The 17,334-nt window shown below is 47.1% G+C and overlaps 1 protein-coding gene across 3 annotated transcripts; it reads left to right on the top strand.

Annotated features, from left to right (window-relative positions):
• The first annotated feature begins 6,125 nt into the window (after positions 1-6,125).
• LOC125535405 (disease resistance protein RGA5-like) lies at positions 6,126-15,184 on the top strand. 3 transcript variants are annotated; one of them, XM_048698460.1, is made up of 5 exons: positions 6,126-6,550; positions 6,989-7,905; positions 8,081-9,710; positions 14,457-14,810; positions 14,932-15,184. In XM_048698460.1, exons 2-5 carry the CDS (start codon positions 7,040-7,042, stop codon positions 15,025-15,027), a joined length of 2,946 nt encoding a protein of 981 aa, XP_048554417.1. In that variant the 5' UTR covers positions 6,126-6,550; positions 6,989-7,039; the 3' UTR covers positions 15,028-15,184. The 3 variants fall into 3 exon arrangements, with proteins under 3 accessions (XP_048554417.1, XP_048554414.1, XP_048554416.1); XM_048698457.1 differs by having other exon boundaries at positions 6,127-6,550; positions 6,939-7,905; XM_048698459.1 differs by having other exon boundaries at positions 6,127-6,550; positions 6,933-7,905.
• Positions 15,185-17,334: the final 2,150 nt, after the last annotated feature.

Below are 17,334 nucleotides of genomic sequence, written 5' to 3'. Positions count from 1 at the left end.
CTTTGTTCAACTTCGGCGTTTCTTCCCTCTTTCGATTACTAAGTAGTGTCCCGGGCGCCAGAATTTGGGACGCGGAAAAGGGTGGAGACAGACTTTAAGCTTGATTTTTATTTTTGTTTGTGCGGAACACCACGCAGACACGAACACGACACGCATCTAACCACGTACGACCACTATGATCGGAAGAAAATCTGGTACAACCGGGTCATACGCACGCACACATGAGACCACCCCGAGCGCTTGACATCTGGCAATACAAATCTCAATGCATCGTTCACCTGGCTTCCAGCCCAGCCCACCCCGCTTCTGTTTTCCGCGCCCCACGCCCCGTCCTTTCAGCTTCTAATCTGATTCATCTTCCAAAACAAAAAAACCCATCTCCGTCTCTTCCATCTCGCCGGCAACGGCGTGCCAAGATGGCGCAGCCCGACGAGGGCGACGAGGCATTGGATCGGGAGACCACCTCTCTGCCCACGGCTACTCCAATCATGGTAAGTTCAATAATCAGTACACATGCTACAACAAGCACAGTCCTCTCTTCCCGAAGCCTCTTTTGATTGATTCAATTACCTTGCAGCAATTTCCGACGACTGAGACTAATGGCCAGCCCTCGATGAGCAGCACGCCGGCGGCTTCTGCTCCAGAATCCTCTCTGCCCACAGCTACTCTGTTATGGCGCTGCTAGAAGGAGGGCGTGAGAGGGCCGGCCGGGGGCCTTTTTGCCCACGGCCGGGCAAGAGGGAAGGGATTTCCTTCGTAATTCTTGCTTCATTAGATTGATACATCTCCTCTCTTTATATAAAGAGGTTTACTTGACTCCCAAGCAAGGCTTACTTGACCCTTAAGCAAGCGACCCTTATCTCTAATTAACCCTAAGACTAACGGGCTATACCGCCAGCCCAGGCCATTAGGCCCATTACGTACTCTAACACTACACCCTACCTGGACATGCAGCTTGTCCTTGAGCTGCAGCCTAACCAACTTATAATCATGACTCGACGCAACACAAACCTAACACCTAAAAGCAAGCCTTTTACATCTTGACTTGTTTTATTACTCTTAACATAAAATGGACTGGGGTGGTTTATTTTGGACCCCTTAACAAAAAGTGGACACCATCCGCACGTCGGACGTGCACGTGTACAGCCGCCTGAATCCCATGGACACCATCTGGACAAAAGGAATGCATGTGTATGGCCACCTGGAAGTGGTCGCAAGAGCGACCAGCAGAGGCGCCCTCGCGGTGGCCAGCGGCGGAATGCAGTGGTGCTACATGGTGCGCTCTTGTCGGTGACACCATGCCTTCTCCCCACCGGACGACTGTTGGTCTGGACCGCACAGAGAAGAGTGGAGGGCTGTCGATGGAGAATCGCGAGGTCCTTTGCGCAGTGAAGCGCAACTGAGAGGAGCGGCAGCTGCAGATCACGCATCTCCCGCACACGCCGACGCGCTAGGGGGCCGCGGGCAACAGCCTGCAGTCTTACCGCCGCCGACACGTGTTGGGTAGTGATCCAAGCCGGAAGCGGTGACGGCAACGGCGGGAACTTGATCTGCTGGATGGCGACGCCCTGGGGAAGCGGTGATGGTGACGGCGGGAACTTGATCTGGTGGATTGGGACTCCCGCCGGCGCGGATGATGCGGGGCCGGAGTTGACCAGCGGTGGCTACTGCAGTTGCAGCGGCTGCTGCGGTGCCGCACCGGACAGTGGCAACGGCTGCGTTGGCGGAGCGCCGGGCGCGGCGGAGGCCGCCAGGAGCGGCAGTTGCCACTGCAGCCAGGGCGGGGCGGTGGTGGCGGTGGATGGTAGCTGGCCCGGCGAGCGCGATGGAGGCCGCCTGGTGTGGCGGCTGCCACAGTAGCCACGGCGGCGCGGTGGCGGCGATGGGCGGCGCAGCCGGGTGCGACCCGGTGAGCGCGGCGGAGGCCGTCTGGTGCGGCGCTGCCACTGCAGCCAGGGCGGCACGGTGGCGGCGATGGGCGGCGCAGCCGGGTGCGGCCCGTAGGACCCGGCCAAGAATAGGTGGATCTCCTGCACCGCCTGGGTTAGGTCCCGCAGCGTCCCGGACACCTCCTCCGGGGTGAGGACGACGGGGGCGGGTGCGACGAAGGAAGACATGATTGAACCGAAGCTAGCTGATACTAAATTGTTATGGCGCTGCTAGAAGGAGGGCGCGAGAGGGCCGGCCGGGGGCCTTTTTGCCCACAGCCGGGCAATAGGGAAGGGATTTCCTTCTTAATTCTTGCTTCATTAGATTGATACATCTCCTCTCTTTATATAGAGAGGTTTACTTGACTCCCAAGCAAGACTTACTTGACCCCTAAGCAAGCGACCCTTATCTCTAATTAACCCTAAGACTAACGGGCTATACCGCCAGCCAAGGCCATTAGGCCCATTACGTACTCTAACATACTCCAACCATGGTAAGTTCAGTAACTAGTACGCATGCAACAACTAGCACGATCCTCTCTTCCTGGAGCATCTCTTGATTGATTCAATTACCTTGCAGCAATTGCCAAGAATTGAGACTAATGGCTAGCCGAGAATGAGCAACACACCAGTGAATAATCAAGACATACAAGATGCAGATAATGCTCCAAGAGTTGGGAAGTGCTTTCAGTCTGAGGAAGAGGCGTACCAATTTTACAGTTCTTATGCTCAAACCAAGGGATTTAGCATAAGGAAGTGCCACTTGAAGTTTAGAGCAGATAGGACTTTAAGTTCCAGATATTTTGTTTGTAGCAAGGCATGTGTGAAAAATGCTAATCCAACAAAAGAACAAGCTATTTCGAGGACTAATTGTATGGCTCGAGTTCAATTCAGCATCAACCAAGAGGGAATTTGGACTGCTCAAAAAGTTACGCTCGACCACAATCACCAGCTTGTAAGTCCAGATAAGAGGCACATGCTTAGATTGCAGCATCAACTCTTAGATGCCGATCGCCACATGATTAAGCAAATGAGGACATCGAGAATTAAACAAGCCGAAATATATGATTTCTGTGAGCTTTGGAATGGTAAAGATGCTATACCCTTCTTGCAAATGGATTGCAACAATTATTTGCGAAGTGAGCGCTCAAAGTATTTGGAAACCAAAGATGCACAAACATTAATGGAGTATCTAAATAACAAGCAAGCTGAGGACACTTCGTTTTTCTATGCCATGCAGTTAGATGATGATGATGGTACAATAATGAACATCTTTTGGACTGATGGACAAGCTATCATGGACTATTCTTTCTTTGGAGATGCCCTTTCCTTTGACACCACATTTTCAACAAATAAGTTTCAAATGCCATTTGCTCCGTTTATTGGTGTTAATCATCACAAGCAGACTATTCTTTTTGGTGCAGCACTACTATCTAATGAATCTGGAACCTTTCTACAAGCTATGTCTGGTAAGCAGCCAGAAACAATATTCACCGATCAATGTGCCGCCATTATAAATGCTATTGGAAGGGTTTTACCAAGAACACGACATCGTCTTTGTTTATGGCATTTGTATCAAAATGCTGCAAAACATCTAAGTCAAATAATCAGCGACAATGATAATTTTCTTAAAGAATTCAAAAGGTGTGTGTATGAAGATAGATCACTGGCACATTTTGAGAATAGATGGCATGAGCTATTGCTTAAGTATCAGATTGAGGATAATTCTTGGATAAGCAATCTGTACAAGTTGCGTGAGAAGGGGGCTACTAGCTATCGCCGGGATTCTTTTAGTGCATATATGACATCATCCCGGAGGAGTGAAGGAATGAACACCGTGTTCAAGAAAACTTTCCGCAAAAGGCTTTGTCTTTCAGAATTGATAGAAGCATATGATAAGGCCATTGCTCGTCTTTGCCGGAAAGAAAAATATGAAGACTACAAGTCACGCCATACCATTCCAGTACCCTGCCTACCAAACCTACCTTTGTTGAAGACTGCGGCTGAATCATATACTAGGACACTCTATTCCGAGTTCCAAGAGGAATTCAAGAAGCAATTCAGTTTATCATGTATCTTCCTGAGCACCGACGGCACAATTAGCACTTACAAGGTGACATCTTTCGAGTACAAGAATGATGAAGCCATAGTGGCTTTCAACCCAGCTACTTTGGAGATATCTTGTTCATGCAAATTGTATGGTTGTGTAGGTACGTAATACATGCTTCCTCATTTGCCTAAAATTGTTCTAAATGTTGTATGTATATTGTGCAATTCTTCTGAAATTGTTCTAAATGTTGTAGGTATATTGTGCAAGCACGCTCATAAGGTTTTCACATGCTGCAATATCATCATCCTGCCAAGTCAGTACATATCGAACAGATGGACGAAGTATGCAAAACAAGAATTTTTTACATCAAAACTGAATTGCAATGATAGCTTAGAATCCATGTTTGCACATACTTCTCGAAAGATGATTTCACTTGCATTGAAGTGCAAAACATCAAAGGAGGTTCTTACACATCTCAACAATGGTATTGATAAGTTGGCTTTGGAAGCACTAGAATTACTTAGCAATTTAAACTTGGGTGAAGATGAGGACTCTGAAAGTTCCTCCGAAATGACTGGATAAGTTGCAAAAACAACGGTGCCATTTAGGGCTCCTGAACGAATAAAAGGTTCAAAGCAAAAAAGATCAAAAGATGTTCTAGAGGGAGCAAAGAAAGGCAAAAAAAGGGTACCCTTTGCTTGTTCTGTGTGAATAAGTAGCAATGTTTCATTTCTATTTCTTATATCTACATACAATTTGCAGGAAAAGATACAAACTATCCAGTAAAGGAGTCCATGTTTGTTCCGTCCGCAGCTGGCCCTTCAGAATATGATTTTGGTGGTACTATAAATCCATCAATATCCATGGCATTTGGAGAGTATCCATTATTTTTAGGTCCACCTATCCAAGGAGAATTCACAAGACTATTAGTTGAAGCTCATGGAGATGGCACAACGCTGCCGGCCGCTCGTCAACTGGATTTCAACGATGGTGCTAGTACATCAAGGTTTCAGCCGTGACGAGCCCGATCGTGCGTCGATGCATAATGTCCTGTTGGTTTCTCAATGCTAGTTAGCCGGGCATGTCAGCTATATGGTTTATGTATTTGGTTGAGCATAAAACTGGAGCTATCCTTTTATTTTGCTGCTGTGTGTGTGTCACCGGACAATGCTGAACATCTGTTATCAGACATATATTCTGTTAAACTGAAGCTATCATTTTCTTCTACTGCTATGTGCTAGTGTTTCACCTGAAGCTATCATTTTCTTCTGCTGCTGTGTGTGTATTTCACCTGGCAAATGGTGCTATTTACTTGCTACAATATAAAACTGAAGCTATCATTTTCCTCTGTAGCAAATCATGAATGTTTGTTCATGCCAAACAGTTGACACTGTATCAGATTACCAGGGCAAATGCAAATGCATCTGTACATTTATCCAAGAGTTGACAGCAGAATATGGAAACGTCACACCACACTTATGCCAAGAGTGGACACCAATATATACATTGCAGATCTTGTTTACATCATATGCCACATCTTGTATGGGAATAAAATTCAGAAGAAAAATAAACAGGCGCAACCTTTATTCATATTTTACAGCTCAGATCACACACAAAAAAAAATCTACATGAACTTGTTCTGCATAGTACGTCGATCGCGCCGCGAGGGTGGCTGAGGAGAACGGCGGCAAGCAGCTTCTACGGTGCCGCGGCCTGGGTCGCCAACGAATGCGGGAATGGAGTATGCCGAGCGTCAAGGAGCACACCGACGGCGATCACCGGCGGCAGGAGCTTTTTTTGTCCTGAGCATCGATCACCGGCGGCGATGTGTTGAGCAGCCGGAGCAGAGCACACCGGCGGTAGGAGTGGGGGCGTGGGAGAGGTTGGGTGGTCTCCAGTTTAGATAAGGTGATGCTGCATGCTTTGAGATTTGTACTGCCAGATGTCAAGTGCTTGGGGTGGTCTCATGTGTGCGTGCGTACGACCCGGTCGTACTGCCAGATATCAAGAAGACGTGTAGTCTCCGGGTAATTAAATACAAGGAGGGCTATAAAATTCCTCTTACATCACCTCCCCAGCTGCCCATGTGTCAACATTGCTGCTCGTCGTGTGCATGCAACGCAATGAAGTAGAGTGCACATGTGACCCTGACTGCTCCGACCGAGGAGAACAGTGTTCCTTGGTCCCTCACTCCACTCCACCGCGCAAAGCTCTATCTATCTTTATGGATGGATAGATACGTACACGGAATCTTTCTTTCCATCATTGCTGCGAGACTAATCAGAAAAAGAAAGGAAAGGGTCGCTCTCAACAGTCTCTCCACCATTTCATGTCGGCCAAACTAGATTCTCATGAGAGCGCCCGCCTCACTCGCTAGCTGCTTCACTCTCCACCCCCTACCCTCCGCGCGAGATCCAGCGTCCGCCTCCTTCTCCGTCGAGGTCTCCGCCGGCGGCCGGTCAGCGCCCCTCCTCTGGCTCGATACGACGGCGATATGAGCGGTCGGTTCTCAAGTCCAAGTTAAGAGTGCCCTCCTCCAGATCTGCTGCTGTAGTATGTACTAAGTAGATAGGTAATCGCCTTCTTCTTCTTTTTCCCCTTGAGCAAATTTTCCTCCCGATCTGCTGCTGCTCTTTAAGCAATCCTGTTTAGGATGCTGTTAAGTTCCATCATGCTACACAGGATTGATTACTCATGTTACGCAAAGCAACATGTCTCATTGCTTTCGTACGATTCATTTGTTGTCAGCCCTCAAAAAAAATGCAGATTTGCTGTATATCTGCCCTGTAACTAATTAAGACCGGGCTGCAGGTTTTTCCAAAAATTTCACCATAGGTTCACTCTCCCTTTTGTTTGGTCCCGAGGACGTTTAATATATTTGTCCTGGATTTCTAACAAAAGTTTTGGCTTATTAGCCATCATCCTGATTCCTGACTAAATTTATTTTTTGAAAGGACCAGACTAATTTATTATGCTGCCACTCTTTGGGTTGCTCTACTTCACCAAGTAGATCACCAACGCCAACTTCCACAAACAAGAGAGATAACGTGTGCGACCAAGCATGGCCGCCGTCGTGACGGGAGCGATGGGCACCCTCCTGCCCAAGCTCGCCAACCTGATCACCAAGGAGTACAACCTTCACAAGGGTGTCAAAGGCGAGATCATGTTCCTCAAAGCTGAGATGGAGCATATGGAGGCGGCTCTGGTTGAGATCTCTGAGGCGCCAATTGACCAGCCGCCTGACAAGCAGATCAAGCTTTGGGCCAAGGATGTGAGGGACCTATCATACGACCTCGAAGATAACATTGACAAGTTCATGGTGCACATCGAAACCCATGGACAGCCAGAGAAGTCGCACAGCTTCAGGGGTTTCATTGATAAGTGCCTCAGCCTGCTGACCAAGGGCAAGATTCGGCACAAGGTCGGCATCGATATCGAAGACATCAAGAGACACATCAAGGAGATCAGTGAGCGGCGTAAAAGGTACCAGATTGACGGTAAGGCTCCTGCCAAGCCACCTGGTCCAACTGTTGACACCCTTCGCCTGTCAACCTTGTATAAAAAGGCGACGGAGCTCGTCGGCATTGACGAGAAGAGCCTTGAGGTAGTCGAGATGTTGACAGAGGGAGACGAGGTTTCGAAGAAACAGCTCAAGGTGGTCTCTATTGTTGGATTTGGTGGATTAGGCAAGACAACCCTTGCCAATGCAGTGTATAAGAAGATGAAAGGGCAAGTCGATATTAAAACACAAAAACCGCAATTTGATTGTGCGGCTTTTATTTCAGTGTCTCTTAATCCTAACATGAAGCGGATTTTCAAGAGCTTGCTCCATCAACTTGACAAGCACACGTACCAGAACATTAATGAGGCATCGTGGGGTGAAGAACAGCTCATCAATGAGATAAGAACATTCCTTGAAATCAAGAGGTATGCATGTGAATATGTGTTCCTCAATGTTTCATACATGCGCGCCACAAGCAGAACTCTGCGGTTTTATATTTGCTTTGTCATTTAAGTTAAACTTTATTACATAGCTCAGTTCTGCTCAATGCATGAGAACTTAAATAGCCTTATAATATATGTGTTCTGTTATTAATTGAAGGTACTTGATTGTTATTGACGACATATGGGATAAATCTGTCTGGGAAAATATCAAGTATGTGTTGATTGCGAATGAGCATGCAAGTAGAGTAATCACAACAACTCGGGTTCTTGATGTTGCCCAGCAAGCTGGGGGTGTTTATCGGCTAAAACCTATTTCTGTTGCTGACTCAAGAAAGTTGTTCTACCAAAGAATATATGAGACCGAGAACAAATCACCACCTAATCATTTGGTTGAAGTATCTGAGAAAATTTTAGATAGATGTGGTGGAGTGCCGTTAGCTATCATTACCATTGGTAGCTTGCTATCCAGTAAAAAGGGAAGAGCACATACACATGAGTATTGGTCCAAGGTGTACAAATCTATCAGTTCGGGGCTAGACAATAGTCATGATGATGTGAAGAACATGAGAAGGATATTATCTGTTAGTTACTCTGACCTACCTCCATACCTAAAGACTTGTTTACTGCATCTTAGTTTGTATCCAGGAGATTATGAGATCGAAAGTGAGCAATTGATATGGAAATGGGTGGGTGAAGGCTTTATGAAAATAGAACAGGGGAGGTGCTTATATGAAGTAGGAGAGCATTACTTGGACGAGCTCATTAATAAAAGCTTGGTCCAACCTGTAGAATTTGACAATGCAAAAAAAGTGCGGTCTTGTCGCATACATGATATGGTGCGTGACCTCATCACTTCCTTATCAAATGAGGAGAATTTTATAACAACAGTAGGTTGTCAGCATCCAAAATATCTACCAAGTAAGATACGCCGACTTTCAGTGCAGTCCAGAAAGGGCGAAGTTTCTAATCAGCTGGCAACCATGAACTTGTCCCCTGTGAGGACACTTACGGTGTCTAGTCGAGCTTTCAGTTTATTGCCAACACTTACTTGTTTACCAGTCCTACGCGTATTAGATTTAACTGGTTGTGAGCAAGTGGATAATAATTATTGGAAGGATATTTGTAATTTGTTTCACCTGAGATATTTGAGTTTAAAGAGCACTTCCGTCACTAAGATCCCGAAAAAGATTGGAAATCTACAGTTTCTGCAAGTGTTGGACATAAGTTCCACTGAAATAGCAGAGTTTCCGCCAACCTTTATACAACTAACACAATTGTTGTTAGTACACTTGCTTAATAGCATTGGTTGTGCAATGCCAAGGTTGTTGTGTTCCATGTGCTCCCTGTTGTCCCTAAGTATCACAGTGAAAACACTGGGAGAGGAGGACCTTCAAGTCCTTGGGAGCATACCCTCTCTTATTGAACTGCACATACAAATGAAGAAACCTACACAAGCCAGAGACAGACGGTTGGTTGTTGGCAGTAATTACCCATTTCTATGTCTCACGAGGTTCAGTCTCACGTGTGACACCATGGAATTGAGGTTTTCCCAAGGAGCCATGAAAAGTCTCCATACCTTGAGATTAGATTTTAATAATGTGCTGGGCACATTGCTTCAGTTTGGTGATTTTGTATTTGGTTTAGAGAACCTCTCTTCCCTTGAGCATATCCATGTTAAATTCATCAAAGGCAAGAAACAGGCAATGCAAAATGTGAGAAATGCTGTTGGGCAAGAGGTCTCCATGAATCAAAACAAGCCCAAACTGTGTTTCCCAGCAACAATTGAGGTAACTACACTAACTCAGATTTTCAAGCAACATGTATATATTTCCTTGCTTTGTGTATGTGTTGTACCTTACATAAAATTAGTGGAAGTACTTGTTTGATTATCTTCTCTTTAACCTTATATGATTTGATCTTATTACGTCACTCATCTATGCATTTCAGATGTTATTCATCAAATGATTTTTTATATGCTTATATTTTACGTTTACTTATTGAGTTTACCCATATTCACAAGGATGCAAAGGCCGGAGGTTTCAACCTCCATTAAAAAAACTAATTATGGAGTTGCTTTACATTGTGTTTGTTTATCAAAATGCATTGAATTTGTATTTCTCGTCTATGATCCATTTTAAACTACAATAACGATCTGTATTGGGATCAAACTGTTTGCACCATAGATGGTGGACTTGCCAAACCATATTGCAACGTGCTTCCTAATAAGTGAATATGGGTTAAATATTTACCTCTTAGTGGGTCAGGCGCTACCAATTTGATCGAAGCAAGTAAACAGCGAAATAATTCATAACTGTATCAAACACTGATATATACTCCCTCCGTACCATAATATAAGACATTTTTCAACACTAGTGTAGTGTCATGGGGAGTAGCATATACTTGTATGCTGCATATGGGGAGTAGCATATACTTGTATGCTGCATATGGGGAGTAGCATAAACCGAAACACTGATATAGGCCCTGTTCGGTAGTCATCCACTCCCAGAATCTGCGGAGCGGCCAATCTGCAACTCTGCGAATTTGTACTGGAGCTCCGCCAACTCCCGGAGCGGAGTTGTGGAGCGGAGCATTACCGAACAGCCCCATATACTCCCTCGTCCCTCCATACCATAATATAAGACATTTCGCGTGTTTTTTTAAATATTTGGGATATAAGGTTCGCAAGGTATAATAGACAAGAATAACCTTCTTTCACTTCTCGCGAGACCCATGGAAAAGGGCCCCCTCGTCGCTCTCCCTGAGCGACTCGGGCGGCGACCCCCACCACCCCCGCCATCGGGTGGTCGTTGTGGAGTTGGTGATGCTAGTTGTTCACGGTTTTGTGTAGCAAGCTTTGTCGGGCTTTGTGGACAGCGGTGTCTGTGGGCGTTGCGCTCCACCTTGGAGGCGTCTCTGTTTAGCTCTTCTCCCCACCTCACACTCAATACCCCGAGGAAAATCTCTAATCCAATTTCACCGGCCAGTTCGGCCTATGGCGGCATCTTGCACATCATTTTTCTTCTTGGAGGTATCGCCATGGAGTTTGGTCTGCATCGTGCGGCTCTTCCTTCTGGTTTCCTCGCAAGCCCAAGGCTCGGCACTGACCTTATGTGTTCGTGCTGGCTTAGGCATCAACCTATAGAAAGTCTTGGGGAGGCTACCGCTGCGCATCGCCCTTTGACCTAGTGGTGGCACACTGTTGTCGTGGGGTCTCGGGCTCTCGGCTATGCTCCGCCTTTCGGTTTTCGCGGATAGTACACCTGTGTTGTCGCACGGTCTCGGCTATTCGATGCCTTCCGGCCGTGCCGGTGATGATTACTGGCTAGTGCTTGATCCCATCGATTCCTCCGTCCTGGTGGTTCTTGCTCTCGGTGTTCGCCAGGTTCTCATGTTGCTCCTCATTTAGCTTGGTCTTGAGGCTTTGGTGCCGGCTTCCAGGGTTTCGGATCGCCCCCCTTCTCGTTTTCATGTTCCTCGTGGCTTGCTACTTGTTTTTTTTTTGTATCTGGTTTTCTTTTGAAGTTCGGCAACCTTTATTAAACCAAAATCATGTCTGTTACAATAGAAGGAATAAGAAAATCAGGAGGTTTCTCACACCACAACTCAGTATGTTTCCTTCGGCAACTGACTTGGGCTAACGCATGCACCGCGACATTGCTCTCCCTTGCACAATGTGAAATTGTTGCCCTGGCGAAAGAAGTCATCGTCTGTCGACAATCATCAGTGATAACTGCACCCGAAGCTTGGTACTCTGAAGGCTGAAGTATATCATTAACAATCTCTATAGAATCATATTCCAGCATCAGCGAGAATATTCAAATATCTTCAGCAAGCCGCAACCCTTCCATCAGAGCTTTCACTTCCATAGATGGAGCATCAATAGCAGGGCCCCCTGTGGCCCCATCACCTGATCCACAAGAAAACTGCCATCGACATTTAATTTTACCACCCCTGCTGCGGCCGTACCCACCTACTCTGTCTATTCGGTTTTTTGATTTTCAGAGCAAGAGAGTAAGCCAGAATGCCTTTTATACTCAGCGACATTCTCTCAGGCGAACCTACAGTTTCAGCATGTGACTTCTTGCATCGGTCCCACCATAGGTACCACCGAGCCACCATCACTGTTTCAATTGCATTCGCAATTGGAAGTTGCCGACCCCCTGGCATCTCTGCACACGGCAGCTCCTCAAGAATAGCTGAACCCGCCCGCTCATCCAACAACGGGTCAATGTATTCTTGTAAACCCAATGCATCCCACACCTCCTTCGCTCTGTCGCATGTGAACGACATATGGCGTAAGACCGTAAGTCCTCTGGATCCTTACCACAAACCGGACATATGAGAGGAGTCTTCGCCTGTTAGCTAGAACACAAAGGCAAGGCATAAATCCATGCAATGCCCTCCAAGTGAATATGTGAACTCTTGGAGGCACCATCTCCCCCATAAAGACTTCCATACTAGATTCTGATCAAGTCTTCCCACACCTTCATTAATATGTGCCCTCGCTGTGTACTCCGACCGCCATACTTCTCGATATGCTGAGTTGACCATAAAGCAACCGTTCTTTGTAAAAGACCAAGCAATGAAATCTGGCAGCCCGTGAGACGGCAATGGGATGCGCAAAATTCTTGCAGCGTCAACAGGCCAAAAATTATCAGAAATCACTTGCTCGTCCCACCCTCCAGAAAGTGGATGGATTAAGTCCTGTATGTTTGAGCCTTCGCCCGTGTAATCTCTGCGCCTCGTGTGCACTGTATGCTTCCGCTATCCTTTACCGTGCGACCCACGGTTTAATGAATTGTTCCGGTGGGCTATTTTTTTAGCCCCCCCCTTTTCCCCCCCCCCCCCCCCCCCCCCCAAATCCTTCTCTTCTTTAACCTTGCACAATTTGGTACGTCACTTATTTATGCATTTCATATACTAGTCTTTCTCGAGAAAGTATGCTTATGTTCAATTCACAAAAAAACACAAAGATCTAAGGAGCTCTATGTCATCATCCCTAAATCTTGTGAGAAGACCCCTACAACACAAGCATCTGCGTATAATCGCCACCATGCTGCTCGCCCTTTTCTTCATCCCCACGCCGAAAACACAAGGACACGCATATGAATCCAACGTGCCTGCACCAGCCTTGGTCATTTGTGGCTTTGAGTAGAGATGTATGTGCCCCTTCCAACTGGAAGAGAACTAGGATCCGGTTCGAGCGACACGGTCGAGCCAACTGCCGGGGCAAAGCAGGATATCCCTTCAGCAGCAGCACAAAGAAGGAGGAAGAAACGCAGGTGGAAATCATACCAATGATGAGGAAGAAGAAAACTCTGTCTCCACACAACCGACACCCATCCGAGGACCAACCAAGCCAGTGCCGGTGGACCTCCAGACACAATTGCCCGCGACCTCGGCGAGGTCCGGGGTACCCTGACCCTGCTGGCTCCTAGACGAAGGCAAGGACCCCGTCTAACCGCGAACAGAGCCCAAGGAAACTTTTTCAGACGCGACGCCGCTGCAACGGCCTCGGCAGCGACTCCCTCAACCCTAACCCTACTGAGAACTCCTCCAACGCACAAATCCGAGGTCCCCCCTCCCTCCCACCGACGGAGCGGTCGGCAGAGGGAGAGGGAACCAGCAGCGGCGCCGGCGGCTTGCAAAGGGAACCCGCGGTGCTTTCTTTCCGCGTTGCTACAATCCTGTTTTTCCGGAGGCAGTTCAGCTTCCTAAAACCCATTTCAAATACTAGTCATAACCATGGTTTTGGGTACCGAGCGAAAAATTCGGATACCGGGCGGATACCGAGTTCCTGGTTACCCCATGAGAAATCTATGTACCGAGCAAAAAAATTCGAAGCTTTTTGTAAATTTTGAATTTAAACGTGCAGAGTCTGGTTAAATAAAGCAGGAACTCATCGAAAACGCATGGGCAGCAGTGGTCTACTTGTTTGCGTGTGCTTCCTCGTCGATTAGTGCGGTCGCGGGTTCGAGTCTTGTGTATTCACTTTTTTGCACCCTTTTTCAGTGTAAAAAGGGAGATGAGCAAAAAAATAAGGCCACAACAGGTTTTCATACCTCGATCTCAAGGCAAGATAAGGATTTGTAGGACCTAACCAACGCGCTAGCATGTACTTGCTGACGCAAAGGGGTTCAGAAATAACATAGAGCATGATAGAATTTTTTGAATTTCAATTCACATTTTAAATTCCATACGAAATTTTTCTGATATTTCGCGGTTACGGTGGTAACCGAGAACTCCGCTGCCCCGCGAGAAAAAAAAGTCCACTTGGGATCCAAAACCTTGGTCATAACAGTGTTTTTTCATAAGTCCATGTAGTACTTTGTAATTCTTGTTTGAGATCGATTATAGTAATATAGTACTCTATAAGAATGAACTCTAGGATCATACATTGGCGGATGAAACTCAGACCACCTTTCTTAAACCTGTGTGGTGGGGAGTATGAGTTTCACATAGCCGCCTCTGTCCAAATAGAAACGAGCATCTAGCTAAAGATTTGATCGGTGGCTGTTTGTGTGGTGATGCAGGAGGGCCTGCAACGGTACAGCGCGAGCACCGGCGGGCCCGTCGTTATTGGGTGCATCCCGTATCGGGTATGCAGCAGCGACGGCAAGCTGGAGGTGCTGGTGATCAGCTCACGGAAGGGGCACGGCAAGAAGTTCCCCAAGAGCGATTGGATGCTGGACGAGTCCATGGACGAGGCGGCCCGGCGCAGTGCCCTCTGGGAGGCCGGCCTCCGAGGCCACACGGGACCAGTGCTCGGCAGCTGGCTGTACAAGAGCCGCCACTATGACGACACCTGCGAGGTATACATGTTCCCCTTCCACATCGCCGACGAGCTCGAGTGGTGGCCCGAGATGGCGTCCCGCAAGCGCACCTGGGTTAGCACGTTTTAAATCTCGCTTCTTTAATTCATGTCATTGGTACATCCAATCCAAACGTGTGCCATGGCAAAACTAAATCAAGCCATCTAAACGTGTGTTTTGCAATTGGATTGTACAGGCAACGACCCAGCAAGTGATGGACGGATACCAGCACTTGTGGATGCGGGAGGCGCTCGAGAGGCTCGTCGCCCGGTACGGCAAAAGTTATCTATAGGACAGCGGTAGTTACATTCAGTTGATAGTTTGATACAAGGCATTCGAATCGTGACGTTCCATGGCTTCCTTAGCTCTGAATATACGTACCTCGCATCTGGCTCACCTTTGGAAGCTCACTATTTTCAGTATTTTATACAGTGGCTGTTGGTAAACCACGACGTGGTGTTGTGTCCAGTTCGTACACAAAAGCAACCACCTAATAGTGGTAGGAAATGTTTTAAATATATAGCAAAAATAGCGGCGGGCCTCCAAACCAGCTATAGCGGACTATAGCGGATTATTTGTGCAGACGATCATTTAGCAGCATCCTACTGAAAAGGCTATAGCTGGCTATTTAAAACTATTTTTTTGAGGAATCGGCAGGAGCACTGCCTTTTTTTATAGAAGAGATGGCGAAAGGACGCAATTTACAGAGGGGCGAGCGCTTTTTTTTTCGAAAAGGGGGGCTCCCTGGCCTCTGCATCAGAGTGATGCATACGGCCATCTTATTAACCAAATAATAAAAAGTGCCAACAAGGTTCCAAAGTCTTCAGCTCAAAAAAAGAAAAAGGCAGCTCACACAGAGCCTAAATGGCTAGATACACAAACTAGCCAGGAAAAGACGCCACAACCGGCTAGCTAAAAATAGAGAGGTAAACTAATTGCCTATCCTATTACATGACCGCCATCCAAACCGGTTGAAGATATCCCGAGCTACCATCTCCCAACGGTTAGATCTAGCAACCAAATGCTCCCTGGCCTACATCGAAGTGACTAGCGACCATGAACGGATCACTGCCGTAGCTCGGAAAATAACCTGTAAAAAATGAATCCGTGATGTTCTGTTAAAAACCAAATCATTTCTGCAATTCCAGGTAGTCCACAACAAAGCGCAAACTCCAACCCGAATACGTCTTGCTAAGTCAGGCTCAACCTTATTAAGCCATATCCCAAATAATGCGTTGACAGAAGTCGGTGGAGTAATATTAAAAGCAATATGGACCGTCCGCCAAAGAACTTTGGCCAACGGGCAATCAAAGAATAGATGCTTAATCGTCTCATCCCGATCACAGAAACTACACCTAGTAGGTCCTGTCCAATTACGCTTTATCAAGTTGTCCTTTATTAAAATAACTTGTTTATGGACAAATCACATAAACACTTTAATTTTTAAAGGAACTTTGACAGCCCAGACATACTTGGAAGTTGGAATGGAGTTCGAATTAATAAAATCAATATACATTGATTTAACTGTAAATACTCTAGATCTAGTCAACTTCCAGCGTAATCCATTGGGTTGGTGAGAAAGTTGAACCTCCATCAGTCTCCTAACTAGATGGAGCCATTCTTCCCAACGATTGCCCGCTAGCGACCGTCTAAACTGAATATTAAGGGCGAGCGCTTTTAGGGAACGTCGCAGAAACCACAAAAAACCCACCTAGAAACTAGATTAACCAATGCCTGCGGTTGGCAGGATGCCAGCAAACGCCAGGTCGCGCTGATTGATTGCGTCTAGGGCTAGAGCCGCCACCTCGCGACGCGTCAACCTTAGTCCAGTGAACACCCGCCTATTTCGCTCCTTCCATATGGACCATACCGTGTAGATGATTCTTCCACTGCGCCTCTTGCGCACTTGATTGGGCTGCGAAATGAGAGTCTTGTCCCACCAGTCTGACACGTTTCCTGGCTCGGGGAGGAAGCCCGAGATTGGAACGCCTTCGTTAGTCCAAGTGTTCACTTGGTTCCAGACCGCGACCGTGAAGGGGCAGTCTTTGCAGAGGTGAGTTGCTGTTTCAGGCTACTGGAGACAGAGCAGGCATCTGGGATCATGAGGCCATCCCCTCACAGCTAGCATATCCACAGTGAGGATTCTTCCGTGTAGAGAAAGACAAGCAAAGAACTTGCACTTGGGCTCAGCGTTTGCGGACCAGACCTTGGTTGTGTCGAAACGTGAGTAGGAGCCAAGGAACTGCGCGCCGTAGGCAGAGGCGGCCGAGTATGTCCCCAAGGTGGTTAATTAAGTTCTAGTGGATGGTGTCGTCTTGGTCAGGGAGGAGGGTGATCTGACTAATGTTATTCGATAGAGACACGAATTCACCTAGCTGCTGAATGGTCTGCAGTCTAGCCACCGCCCTGATCCAGTTCTCGTTCATGAGCTCGTTGTGCACTGATCTGTTCTTTCTTGAGGAAATCTTGTAGAGCTGTGGAGCAAGAAGCTTGAGCGGACCGTCACCGGTCCAGTTGTCATGCCAAAACAGCGCCTTCTGCCCATTGCCCAGCGTAATCGAGGTACATGCGCGAAAGAGGCTCATATCTGATTCGTCAC

Source organism: Triticum urartu, chromosome 2 (assembly GCF_003073215.2).
Source record: "Triticum urartu cultivar G1812 chromosome 2, Tu2.1, whole genome shotgun sequence".
NCBI classification, from domain to species: Eukaryota; Viridiplantae; Streptophyta; class Magnoliopsida; order Poales; family Poaceae; genus Triticum; species Triticum urartu.
This window is presented reverse-complemented; position numbering and strand designations above follow the sequence as displayed.

Coding starts and splice junctions, on each gene's coding strand:
- LOC125535405 (XM_048698460.1), top strand. CDS start 7,040: ATGGCCGCCGTCGTGACGGGAGCGATGGGCACCCTCCTGCCCAAGCTC. Junction 7,906..8,080: donor ACATTCCTTGAAATCAAGAG/GTATGCATGTGA, acceptor TATTAATTGAAG/GTACTTGATTGTTATTGACG. Junction 9,711..14,456: donor GTTTCCCAGCAACAATTGAG/GTAACTACACTA, acceptor GTGGTGATGCAG/GAGGGCCTGCAACGGTACAG.